This window comes from Vulpes lagopus, chromosome 4 (assembly GCF_018345385.1).
Source record: "Vulpes lagopus strain Blue_001 chromosome 4, ASM1834538v1, whole genome shotgun sequence".
Taxonomy (NCBI): Eukaryota; Metazoa; Chordata; class Mammalia; order Carnivora; family Canidae; genus Vulpes; species Vulpes lagopus.
Window position 1 is genome coordinate 44366909 of NC_054827.1, and position 11875 is coordinate 44378783.

Sequence of the window (11875 nt, forward strand, 5' to 3'; positions counted from 1 at the left end):
TTTATTTTTTAGCCTGCCAGTAGGTGAAGCACAGCGTTGTGTATATGCAGAAAACGTTCCGATATAAACAAGTTAATTAACAAATGTTTATCACCAACTATGGTTCTGGTGCTGAGCAGTGCTGTTTGGGGCCGTTTCTATCCAGTTCACAGCCCTCAAGAATGCAATCATGAGACAATTAGAGAGGAGCGCAGGAAAATCTATAATCAACTCCTTAAAGGATGAGGTCAAGGCTGCTGCAAGTGTACCATCTGTCTGTGCTTCTGTCTGTCGAGGGCGGCAGCCAACCTGCCAGCTCTCGGCCACACCCTGGCTGCCTCCGGTGGGCCCGGGTTCTCCAGGCCGGTACGAAGGGTCTCCCAGGGCTCCAGCCAGCTTGCCTCGGGAAGTCACAGTGTAGCGAGCGGCTGGAGTCAGGTGGGCTCCGAGACGACAAACAGAGGGCAGGAAGGGGTCTCTGGCGTAGGTTAAATCCTGGGGCACACCTGCCTCTCTTCCCAGCCCCGTAGTTCAGCTGGTCCCTGTGAAGTCATCGTCAAGGCATGGCTCGGAGCCATTGCCCAATCAATCCTGAGGTCTCCAGATGGCCTGGGGAGAGGTGGGAGTCCGTATTGCCGTTGTCAGGAGGTCGCTAGAACCTCAACACCATCAGCCGGGCCAGAGCGCTCCCCTTCCGGCCCAGGACGAAGGCCGCCAAACCCCAAACCCAGAGAGCGCCCCACCCCCACCCTCTGCGTTCTGGAATGCGTAGTCCCAGAGAGGCCCTTTTCAAAAAAAAGGTAGTGATCACAGAAAGGAATAACAAGAGAGAGGCACACTGGGAGCCTTGGCGCTTCGGCGGTGAGGCCCGGAAAGCGGACACGCGATGCTTCCTGGGACTTGAAGTCCAAGGTTTTCCTCCGCGGTCGATCCGGAGTCCCGGGAAGCGAGTGCTGCAGAGAGCCCTTGAGCAGCCTGCTGGGAGTTGTAGTCTTCTCGTGGCCTAATGCCGCGCACATTGCTGGCAAACCTGGCTACCCTTAGTACTACACGCCCCAGAAGCCCATGCACAGTCAGGAGGGCGGGGCAGGGCCGGAGGCTGGGGTGCCGCCTCCTCTGCAACGCCGGGGCCGAAGTCTTAGAACCCAGGGCCCGTAGGGGTCCCCGCGGCTGCCGCGATGCAGAAATACGAGAAACTCGAGAAGATTGGGGAAGGTAATGGGACTACGAGATGTTCCTGCAAGATCTTCCTCTACAGACCCTTCAGCATTCCTTGGAGCCCTGGCTTCTCTACCGTCAGCAATACCCACAGGCTCCGACTTCAGCATTGGCTGCAGCCTTGGCCCCGAGCTCTCAACACTCCTTGCAGACACCCATCCTTTTCGTTAGCATTTCCCGCAGTCGCCCCTTCCCAACCTTAGCACTTCCTGGAGACCCACCTGCGGACATTAGCACTTCCTGCGTCTCCTAGCCCTAGCCTCAGCACCACCCGCAGAGCCTCACCCACCCACCCCGGCCCCCCAATCCCCAACCCCAGCTTAGTTCTCAATGCAGACCTCCGGCCTCATTTCTGCTGCCTCTCACTATCCTCCCAGACCTGTTTGCTATTTCCAGATCTTCCGGAAGCACCGCCTTTATTACAGACCTCCTAACCCTGGCAGCTGCAGCCTCTCCCTGCTGCAGACACCCCGTGAGCCATCTGCAGGCACCTTCTCTGCTCCATCCTCACTCACAAAGCTCCTCCATGCTGAACCTTCACCTGAGTCTCTCCCCCTACTCCTCCAGGCTTCACAAATAACACCCTCCCACGCTGCCTGAACTCCCCAGGGGGACTTCATGGGGGTGGGAAGGGTGTCCCATCTTTACCCTCACCCCTGACCTTCTTCCTCTAGGCACCTATGGGACAGTATTCAAGGCCAAAAACCGGGAGACCCATGAGATCGTGGCTCTGAAACGGGTGAGGCTGGATGACGATGATGAGGTAGGACTGGGACATCAGGGCCAGGGTGGGGGTTGAGGGCCCAGGTTGGGTGGGTTGTGACTGTTGCCCGCCCGGCCCCCTCCCATGTGTAGGGAGTGCCGAGCTCAGCCCTTCGGGAAATCTGCCTACTCAAAGAGCTGAAGCACAAGAACATCGTCAGGTGTGTAGATGGGCAGGGTCCTCCTGGCCTGTGTGATCAGTTGGAGGAGGGGGGCTTCAGAGAAGGCTGGGCTGATACTGGGATCAGGGTTGGGCTGATAATAGGGACGTGAAGCTGAAATTTGCAGACCTGCCTAGCTGAGCCCTTCCTCCTCCCTAGGCTTCATGACGTCCTGCATAGTGACAAGAAGCTGACTTTGGTTTTTGAGTTCTGTGACCAGGTGAAAGGGGGACTTGGGAGACAGTGTGGCCTTGGGAGGGTGTAGGGGCCCCAACTGAGGTTAAACTCTGGCCCCTCCCCCAACCCCACCCTTTTCTAGGACCTTAAGAAGTATTTTGACAGCTGTAATGGTGACCTGGATCCTGAAATTGTGAAGGTGAGGGGCTGGTGTCCCGGAGACTCAGGGAGGCAGGACGGGAGTCTGTCTGCAGTCTGCGCACCCTCTGAGCACCAGGTTCAGGCCCGGAGTGGAGACACCCTGGAGCTTCAGGGAATGAGAAAACCCTGTTGCTGCCCTCCACAGGCCTCCCTCCTTGCAAGCATCTTCCCATGGTCTCTTTGATCTGACAGTAACACTCCGGTATCAGTGATGTAATCTGCACTTGAGGGATGAGAAAATGAGATTCAAAGAGATTCATCCACTCGTTTGTTCAACAAATACCTGTTGGGTGCTTTGCCATGTGCCAGGCACTGTTTTAGGCCCAAGGCCAAGTGCCTTGTCCCAGGTTCCAGGGGCAGCAGTCCTGATTAATAACATAACACAGTATAGATACTGATGGCTACAAAGCATGTGCTTACATGAGGCCAGATAGGGGACAGATCAGGCTGTAAGTTCCAGAGTCGGACCAAGGCTTTCATGCACTGCTCCTATATTAATACCTAGCACAGTACAAAGCCAGTCCTCCACAGTGAATGAATGATGTCGCTGAAGGACAGGTGGGGTTTTGAGGCAAAGCAGAGGGTGAAGAGGGGCGTGTGGTCCACCCCTGGGTACAGCGTCCCATCCATAAGGTCTGACGCCCTACCCTACACCTCCCTCCCCCCACAGTCATTCCTCTTTCAGCTGCTGAAAGGCCTGGGATTCTGTCACAGTCGCAACGTGCTGCATAGAGACCTGAAGCCCCAGAACCTGCTAATAAACAGGGTACCTTCCAGGGAGAAGGTGGGGGAGTGGGGAGGCTGAGGCAGGGGGCCTGCCCTGAGACTGTTGAAAAGCCCTCTCCATGTCTCTTCCTATCTCCCTTCAGAATGGGGAGCTGAAGTTGGCTGATTTTGGCTTGGCTCGAGCTTTTGGGATCCCTGTTCGCTGTTACTCAGCCGAGGTGAGCTGGTGGGTGTGTGTGTAGGACATGGGGCCGAGGGAGGGGGTCCTCTCTGAACATCTTTCATCTCCTCCTCCAGGACCCCAAACATGATTTTCCCCTCCTTCACAGTCCTCTAAGTGGGGGTCGCGGGGGGTGGGTTCTTCTCCAGGTGGTCACGCTGTGGTACCGCCCACCAGATGTCCTCTTCGGGGCCAAGCTGTACTCCACATCCATCGACATGTGGTCAGCTGGCTGCATCTTCGCAGGTGACTGGCTGGGGGTCTACAGAGGCACTTACTTTCTCTCCCACTCTAGTGGACCCTCAGTAGGGTCTGAAGTGTCTCCTCTGGGGAAGGGAGTAAGGCCCTTGGGGAGGAGGACGAAAAGCACAGAGGGTGCCATGGAATGAGGGGTTCTTCACATGTCCCCTTCTCATACCCTGCTCCATCTCGCAGAGCTGGCCAACGCAGGGCGGCCTCTTTTCCCCGGCAACGACGTAGATGACCAATTGAAGAGGATCTTCCGATATCCTTCGATGTTTCCCTTCACTTCGAGCTCTCTGAAGGGGAGGAAGGAGGGGCACCTGGCTGGCTCAGTCGGTAGAGCATGTGACTCTTGATCTCCAGGGTCATGAGTTTGAGCCCCACATTGGGCTGTGTAGAGTTTACTTTAAAAAAACAGGGAGGGGAGTTAGGAGCCCATGAAGTGCAGGGAGCGGGGATGGCAATGGGTGGGCCAGGATAGGGCGTGACTCTGGGCCAGGGGATGGAGGGCAGAGGGTGGTGGACACACCTGTGTTTTCAGGGCTGATTGAAGCCACCAGTTGGAGAGTGTATGACCTGTAGACAAGGAGGGCTCCCTGGGGGAAGAAGCCACGAGCATGTTCCTCCAGCTAGGAAGGGCATCTTTAGGACAAAGGAGCCAAAAGCAGCGGGAGGATGATTTGTGGGAGTAGGAGAGGGCTGACTGATTCATCAGAAGAAGACAACGGGGTTTAGATCCGAGTAGTGAACATTTGTGAAGTGCCTGGCCCTCTGGGAACCCTGTTCATGTGCTGGGCCCTGTCTCTGTCATGAGCTATGAGGGTAAAGTGAGGGGTGGGGGAGTGGGTATGAGGAAGCCCCCGGGAGGGGAAGAACCCCTCACTCACCCCTTTCCACCTGAGTGATCCTTGACCCCATGGACACGCTTCTGGGGACACCGACCGAGGAGCAGTGGCCTGCCATGACCAAGCTGCCAGACTATAAGGTGCAATGGGGAATGGGGGAGGGGTCCTTTTTACTCCACAGCTCTAGCACCTCCAAGCCCCCGTATCTCTGGTCTGACTCTCCTTGTACCCCCCCACAGCCCTACCCAATGTACCCGGCCACAACATCCCTGGTGAATGTCGTACCCAAGCTCAATGCCACAGGACGGGACCTGCTGCAGGTAACCAAGGGCAGGGGTAGGGAGTGGGACCCAGACACTTGTGGGGGGGGAGGGGGGCTAGGGGTGGGGGGGACCCTAAGCCGGTCATGTAGCCTGAACCTGCCATGCCTTTCTTCCGTACCTTCAGAACCTCCTGAAGTGTAACCCCGTCCAGCGCATCTCGGCAGAAGAGGCCCTGCAGCACCCCTACTTCTCTGACTTCTGCCCTCCATAGGCTCCAGGACCTTGGCCAGGCTGGGGCCTGGCCTATTTAAGCCCCCTCCCGGGAGGGGAGAAAAAGCAGGGGATGCACGGTGTGCTGAGCTCCAGCTGTGCTGGGCCTAGCCGGGGTAGAGGTGCCCGGCCTGTGTTCTTCACTCCCTCCATGGACTTTATTTAATTTCATAAATTGGCTCCTTTCCCACAGTCTGGCTGATGTGGTGGTAGAGTGGTTCTGAGAGGGGGTGGGCTTCGGTCGGGGTCTCTCCTCTGCTTTGCCACCCTCTACAGCCTTCCCTCCAGCTCTAACCTGGCCTAGCTGTCCGGTCCTCGCTGCACTTCGCTAAGTGGCCTGAGACTGGGTGCTGGAGCCTCTGCCCCTCACCCCTGATGGCTGGGCTCAGGGGCAGCACCATCCCCACACATGTGCTTATGCTTTCCTCCTCTGCCCGGGAGCGCCGGCCCTGAGGGGTTAGGCAGCCAGCATGAGAGTGAGCATGGACTTCCACTCAGAATGGGGGAAAAAAGGGCTGGGCCTTTTATGGCCTTTTCCATATCCCACATGTACATCCTCAATCCCTCTTTCATTAGCACTGCCATCCCTAGGCCTGTAGGCTGGGAAAGGAGAGATCCAAATATGTGGTTAGATTAGGAACACCCCTTCCCCTGCTCCCAGTTTCTCGATGTTTGGGGTACAGAGAAAGAGCAGGGACGGTGTACTGTAGTTGGGGCCTGGCTGTATTCACATTGGCAGGAGGGGGAAGGGAGGGCCTTCCTCCACCCTCTCAACCTGGGGCTTTCTGCTTTTTGGGGAGGTTGGGGAAACTGAGTCATTCCCATGGAGACCGGTGGGTGTGCTGGCACTTGGTCTCAAATGTGAGAAAAGAGTAATGATCTTCCAGGGCAGGACAGTGGCTTGTGTTCTTGGAAGTGGGTAGTTCCCCCTGTCTTTTCCCTGCCTGTTCCCCCACTTCTTGTCAGGCTCTGGGTCAGAGCCTTCTTCCAGCTGTTGCTTTGCAGTACCCCAAACATAACTGCCCTCCCACTGACTCCTCTTTACCTTGACACCTGGTTTTGGGCTCCATTCTCTCTGAGATGTCATTCTGATAAGCTCCTTCACACTGAAGTGCAAATGACAGATGCCCTCTTACTACTGTTTTCTCCCAGAGAGATTTGTGGTGGTTGACTGGGACCCACCTACACTTCAGACACTGGCTGCTGGCTGGCAGAGGTCTTCTTGTGCCTGACTAGTCTGCCTGTAAGAGAAACAGCCAAGGCTGGTGTGCTAGAACTTTATTTGGGGTGAAGATGGCAGAGACATAAGCAGGTGGGGCATGTCCAGGATGTCAGGGTACAGCCCTGAAGGCACAGATGCCAGGTCTAGAGCCGAGTGACGAGGTAGCAGGTGCGGTGGGAGGCAGACAGAGTCTTGGCAACAGCACAGGGAGGAGTGGAAGGCCTGGTGGGATGCAGACAACAGCGCTGGGACAGGAGGCCTCGTACTCATTGCCCTGCCCTCTTGAACCTGAACGTTACCCCTCCAGACTGGACCTGCCCCTCCTTCCTGTTACCTGGGTCCCAGGCTGAGGTGGGGACCTGGGGTTCGGTGGCTGCCCAGCCCTTCCTGAAGCTGTGGGAGGAGGGAAAGGGTCAGAGATGGGAGGAGTCCTCCCAGGACCAGTCAAGGTCATACACTTTTCTCCCCCACCATTCTTTCCTCCGCTGGGTAGGGATGGTGTTCTAGGCTTCAGGGGGAAGGCTAAGCACCCATGTTGGAGACGGCAAAAAAGGAAAAAGGGGTTGTTACCAGATTGGTGCTAGAATGCCTTTGGGAGTGCTTTCGGTTCTGGAAGTATCCCAGGACCCTGTCTCGGAACACCTGGGGGCGAGCAGTGGGGGAAGTGGCCAGTGCACACCTTCCTCCAGACCCTGTGGCCTGATTCCTTTCCCCTCCCCCAGCTGGGGCTCAGGCCCACCTCACAGAGGTAGTCCAGGATCTCGAGGATGGTGAGCAGGCTGGCCCCGATGAACAGCCCCATCTGGCCTCCAATGTCACCTGTGGAGCCCATCAGGTTACCCATCAGCACACGTGCCCCGCCCACACCTTACCCATCAGGCACCCACACAGCCACCTGCCCTGCCCACACCTCCCAAGCCCACCCGGGCACCCTGTGTGGGGGCACACAAACACACACATGCACACACCCACACACACCCACACACCAAGCAGTTCTGACACTTCATAGGCCTTCTTCTGCTCCACGGTCTCATAGTTGAGGGCCTCAAAGAAGATGTCCAGCACCAGCACGTTCTCTCTGGAGGAAAAGAGGGCCAGGAAAGATCCCTGGATTCCCGCCCGGTGCCAGCTGCTGGCAGGAAACAGTCTGTGACTCCTTTGAAGAGCCCTGGGACGAGCCCCCGTTTGCAGAGGAGATGGCGTCAGCGCTTGCCCAGAGGCCCGGGAGCCCAGTGGTTTTGTGCAGACCGGTGTCCCACGCGGGTGTGCGCACGAGGGCCCGCCCGCCGGAAGGTGCCCGCCCGCCGGAAGGTGCCCGCCCGCCCCGCCCCAGCCAGCCGGGCTCACGAGATGTAGGCCTCGCTGCGGTTGTGTTTCCGGGCCAGGTAGCGGGCGGCGGCGCGGCTCGGGATCCGCACCATGGAGAGCTCCTTGGCGTAGCGCGTGCTGGCGCACGGGTTGGGGCAGGTGCACGCGTCCTTCCGCAGCATGGCGTCTGCGGGCCACAGTCCCCTGGATCAGGGCCACCCGCCCGGCGAGGTCCCCGGGGGGTCCGGGGCGCAGCAGGGGCGGGGATGCGGGACAGGTTTGCCCCTTACCGAGCGCCGGGTTGGCGCAGTCCTTGTACTGCTGGGGGCTGCACACGGGCGCGCCGCCTGGGGGTGGGGAGTGGGGGTGGGGGAGGAGACGGCTTCAGGGACGGCCCCCAGGCCCCTCTGCGCGACCCGGACCCCCTCCTCCGCCCCTACCTGCCCCTTACCAGGCATATGCATCATTCGGCAGCCACATTTCCGAGCCACATAGCGCGTCTCACAGGCCAAGCGACACCCCATTAGACTATAGGGAGGGTGGGGACCTGGGCTGGGGCTGGGGGCACCCAGGGGACCAGAAGGTTCGGGCTCAAAATCGGGGTCCACAGAAGCGGAGCTGCAGTCGCCCCAAGGCGGTGGCAGGAAGCTCAGCTGTAGTTGGGGTTAAGGAGGCTTCTGGCATGAATATGGCACCCAGGTCCAATGTGAGCTGTCACTGGGGTAGCATGCGGAGGGGTGGAGGCCCTGGGACAGTCTGAGGTGTTGTGCGCCGAAGGAGGGGATTGGGAGCCTTAGTGCGGTGGGGGTGGGGATACTCGCTGCTGCTGGCAGGACACGAAGGTCTGGTAGCCAGGGGCTGCCCCGAAGCCCAGCTGGTCGATGGTGGGCGGCTCCTCCTGACTGTGGATCTGCACTCGGACCCCCACCTCGAACGGGGTCTCCTCTGCAGGGGAAAGGGGACCCTGAGGCCAGCATCCCAGGACACCCCTTTTCACTGACCTCTCTCTCCAAGACTGTGACCAACCACAGGAAAGGATGTGCTTTCCTGGGCCCTCCCTCATGCCTTTGGGTTCTTTTTTTTTTTTTTTTTTAAGATTTTATTTATTCATGAGAGGCACAGAGAGAAAGAAAGACAGAGACACAAGCAGAGGGAGAAGCAGGCTCCACGCAGGGAGCCCGATGTAGGACTCAATCCCGGGACTCCAGGATCATACCCTGAGCCAAAGGCAGGCGCTAAACCACTAAGCCACCCAGGGATCCCCCTCATGCCTTTTGTAGCTCATCTGTGCCATCCCTCCAGCCTGACCCGCGGACCCCCATACCCATGTCTCTCCACACAGGCAGATACTCATCCTGCTGCACATCCAGCATGATCTCCAGCCCATTGCCCATGCCGCCCTTGGGAGTAGTGAGAAGCTCGGCCCCATCTGCGCCAGAGTTAAAGGTGTAGCACTGACCCATCCGGGTGAAGATCTACAAGTGAACAGACAGGGGACAGGCCTCACCAGGGTACAGGAGCCCCACCAGCCTCTTCCCCAGGAAGACACGAGAATGATGAGACCTCTCCTCTCCCCACCCTCTATTTGGTCTCTTTGAACAGGAAGCCATATCTCAATGCCCTCAGTCATACAAGCACATAGAGTTGGACCCTCACGGGCTCCCATCGCTCCAGCAGCTCCTTCCCCTCCTGGACCCCCCAGCCCCCCAGCCCAGGGCACTGCCTATAGGACAAGTGTTTCTTTGGAGAATGGCAAGAAAGGAAGTGGGTCTCAGTTGCCTGCTGGCAGACTGTTGACGAGGTAGAAGGAAAACAAGCCGACAGCCCAGGCAGAGAGAGGGCTCTAATGCCCTGAGCAGTCCCACTAGATTCCTCCCGCCCCTCAGGAGCAGGTCTCCACAGACCAGAGCTTGGGCCCAGAGCCAGCCTGGGTCAGTGCCCTGTGCTGGAAGCTGTGACCTTGCACACTGCAGTCCTGCTGAGCGACAGGGAGGGGACCCCAAGGAGGACAGTCTCATGGGGGGAGCCCGTGGCCTGACTGGGAAGGAAAGGATCCTGGGCCTGCATGACGGGGGGATGGCAGGTCCCCGGTGGCCTGGGGCCAGTGACCAGCTCACCACGGTGAAGTTCTCGGGCCCGCACGGCCAGCCTCGGTAGCGACAGTCCAGCAGCATGTCCTCCAGGCTGTGCCCGGCCCTGGCGTACAGTCGCGCCATGTCAAAGGTGGGACTGGGCATGAAGCCGGGCGGCGCAGGGGACCGGCCCAGGGCACGCAGGAAGGCGGCGTGCTCGGCAGGCTCCACGCCCAGCAGCGCAGGCCCGGCCCAGTGCAGGTCGTTGGGTGTGAGGCGGGAGCGGCGCAGCGGGTTGATGTTGCACAGGGTGATGGCAGGGAAGGTGAGCCGGTGGCTTTCGTGCTCGTCCAGGGCCGTCTCGTGGTGGAACTCCCCGTAGTAGCGCACCCGCTCGGCCACCTGGTAGAGGAAGGTGGCTAGTGACAGGAGCACGGCTGCAGCCCACAACCCTCGGCGAGGCGTCAAGCCCCCAGGGCCAAAGATGTGGCCCAGCCCGTGCAGCGTGCAGCTGCTGGCGAACACACGGATGTCCGAGGCTGGCCTCCGGGCCTCCTCTGGCCTAGGATGGGGCTTCATGGCTGAGGCCTGCGGCTTAGGGCTGGAAGAAGGACAGAGGGTGGGTCTGAGGACCTGAGGGGCTGAGGGGGTTGGGGCGGCAGGTGGGGGTCACTGCGGGTGAGGGAAGGGGAGAGGGGGAAGGAGGAGAGGGGTCCAGACCAAGAGGTGGAGAGGCACTGGAGCAGCAGGGTGGGCGCGACGGTCTCCGGGAGCAAAGGAGCTGGGGCTCTGCTAGGCTCAACGCTGGCCACTGGCCCTGGGGGGTGCTCGGCAGGAGAGCCCCGGTAGGGCGCAGCTGACGTGGGAAGCAGGGCCCGCTCTGCTGGAAGCTGCTCTGCCAAGCCGGAGCTGCCGCAGAGGATTGGGTTACAGCAGCAAGGGGGCCGGGGGCCCCGCAGAGCAGTCTGGGGGGCAGGGAAGGTCCCTGGGGCCCCAGGCCAAGCCATTAGTGCAGTGCATTGAGGGGGGGACTGCGGCTGTGGAGACCAGAGGCGCCAGCAGGAAACCACAGCAATCCCGGGTAAGGCTTAAAGAGAGCCTGGAGAGAAGTTGGGGCTGGGGGCACCCTAATGGCCCTCAGGGTTCCCAGCTGCAGCCCTTGTGGTTGGGTTGAGGGTTGGTTGCTGACCCTCGGCCTAGTCTTTCCCTCCTTTTGTGTCTTGTCCCTTCCCACTGACCTCACCCGGGATGATCTGTTCCTTTAGAGAGGCGCTGGCTCTTGCCCAAGCTGGAAAGCCATGGGAAGTTGGGTGTCAGCAGACTCCTCTTTTCGAGCCCCTGAAGGCCACGCTGGATGACTAGGGCTTCTGCACGTCCTATGCCTGCGGGTGGTCTGTCTCCAGTGAGCCTCTCCCACCTCCCCCCCCTGAGGCTGCCTAAGAGGCTGGCCTCAGCTACCGGGGTTGGGAGCTCCCCGGCCACCCTCCTGGGCATGACCCAGATGCCCACCTGCCACCCTCCCAGGGAACATGGATGCCCTGTAATTTCACATCTTTTTTTTCACTTAGAAACATATTCTGGGAGATCCCTGGGTGGCTCAGCAGCTTAGCGCCTCCCTTTGGCCCAGGGTGCAATCCTGGAGTCCCGAGATCGAGTCCCACGTCAGGCTCCCTGCATGAAGCCTGCTTCTCCCTCCTCCTGTGACTCTGCCTCTCTCTCTCTCTATGTCTAAAATAAATAAAATAAAATAAATAAATAAAACTTTAAAAAATTAAAAAAAAACATATTCTGCATACCATGCAACATCTAGGACCTAGGAAACTTGCCCATTTTTTAAAGGCCTGTATTCGATTCCATTATGTCGATGTACCGAAGTTCATCTAATTACACCCCTATGGATGAACACTGGGGCTTTCCAGTCTTCCATTGCAAACAATGGTGCTTTCAATAGCATTGCACAAATGTAGATTCCCAGAAATAGAACTACTGGGTCAAGAAGCAACCATACAGGCAATTTGGTAGATATCACAAAATTCCCCACTGTGGGAATTTTATACTCCTGTCAGTAACACAGCAGGCAGCATACCTGTTTTGCAGGGGAGGGCTTTTCTTCCTCTTTCCTTTTTTTAAAAGTAGGCTCCATGCCCAACATGAGACTTGAACTCATGACCCTGAGATCAAGAGTTACATGGTCTACCCAGGAAGCCA

General features: G+C 58.6%; 2 protein-coding genes across 15 annotated transcripts; one reads left to right on the top strand and one right to left on the bottom strand.

Annotated features, from left to right (window-relative positions):
• Positions 1-1063: 1063 nt before the first annotated feature.
• On the top strand, positions 1064-5257 carry CDK5 (cyclin dependent kinase 5). Of its 2 annotated transcripts, none has more exons than XM_041753763.1 (12): positions 1064-1194; positions 1872-1960; positions 2053-2120; positions 2280-2340; positions 2440-2496; positions 3169-3264; positions 3368-3442; positions 3594-3690; positions 3880-3949; positions 4612-4672; positions 4772-4852; positions 4980-5257. In XM_041753763.1, exons 1-12 carry the CDS (start codon positions 1158-1160, stop codon positions 5064-5066), a joined length of 879 nt encoding a protein of 292 aa, XP_041609697.1. In that variant the 5' UTR covers positions 1064-1157; the 3' UTR covers positions 5067-5257. The 2 variants fall into 2 exon arrangements, with proteins under 2 accessions (XP_041609697.1, XP_041609698.1); XM_041753764.1 differs by having other exon boundaries at positions 1111-1194; positions 3184-3264.
• Positions 5258-6328: 1071 nt separating this feature from the next.
• On the bottom strand, positions 6329-11322 carry ASIC3 (acid sensing ion channel subunit 3). Of its 13 annotated transcripts, none has more exons than XM_041753760.1 (12): positions 10906-11322; positions 9713-10268; positions 8920-9070; positions 8413-8540; positions 8047-8248; positions 7886-7942; positions 7635-7782; positions 7274-7365; positions 7027-7106; positions 6858-6929; positions 6622-6680; positions 6329-6509 (listed from the first exon to the last, which is right to left on the bottom strand). In XM_041753760.1, the coding sequence occupies exons 2-12, from the start codon at positions 10244-10246 to the stop codon at positions 6431-6433; spliced, it is 1602 nt and encodes a 533-aa protein (XP_041609694.1). In that variant the 5' UTR covers positions 10247-10268; positions 10906-11322; the 3' UTR covers positions 6329-6430. The 13 variants fall into 13 exon arrangements, with proteins under 13 accessions (XP_041609694.1, XP_041609693.1, XP_041609683.1 ...); XM_041753759.1 differs by having other exon boundaries at positions 7266-7365; XM_041753749.1 differs by having other exon boundaries at positions 7266-7942; positions 10906-11049; positions 11177-11322.
• Between the last annotated feature and the right edge of the window lie 553 nt (positions 11323-11875).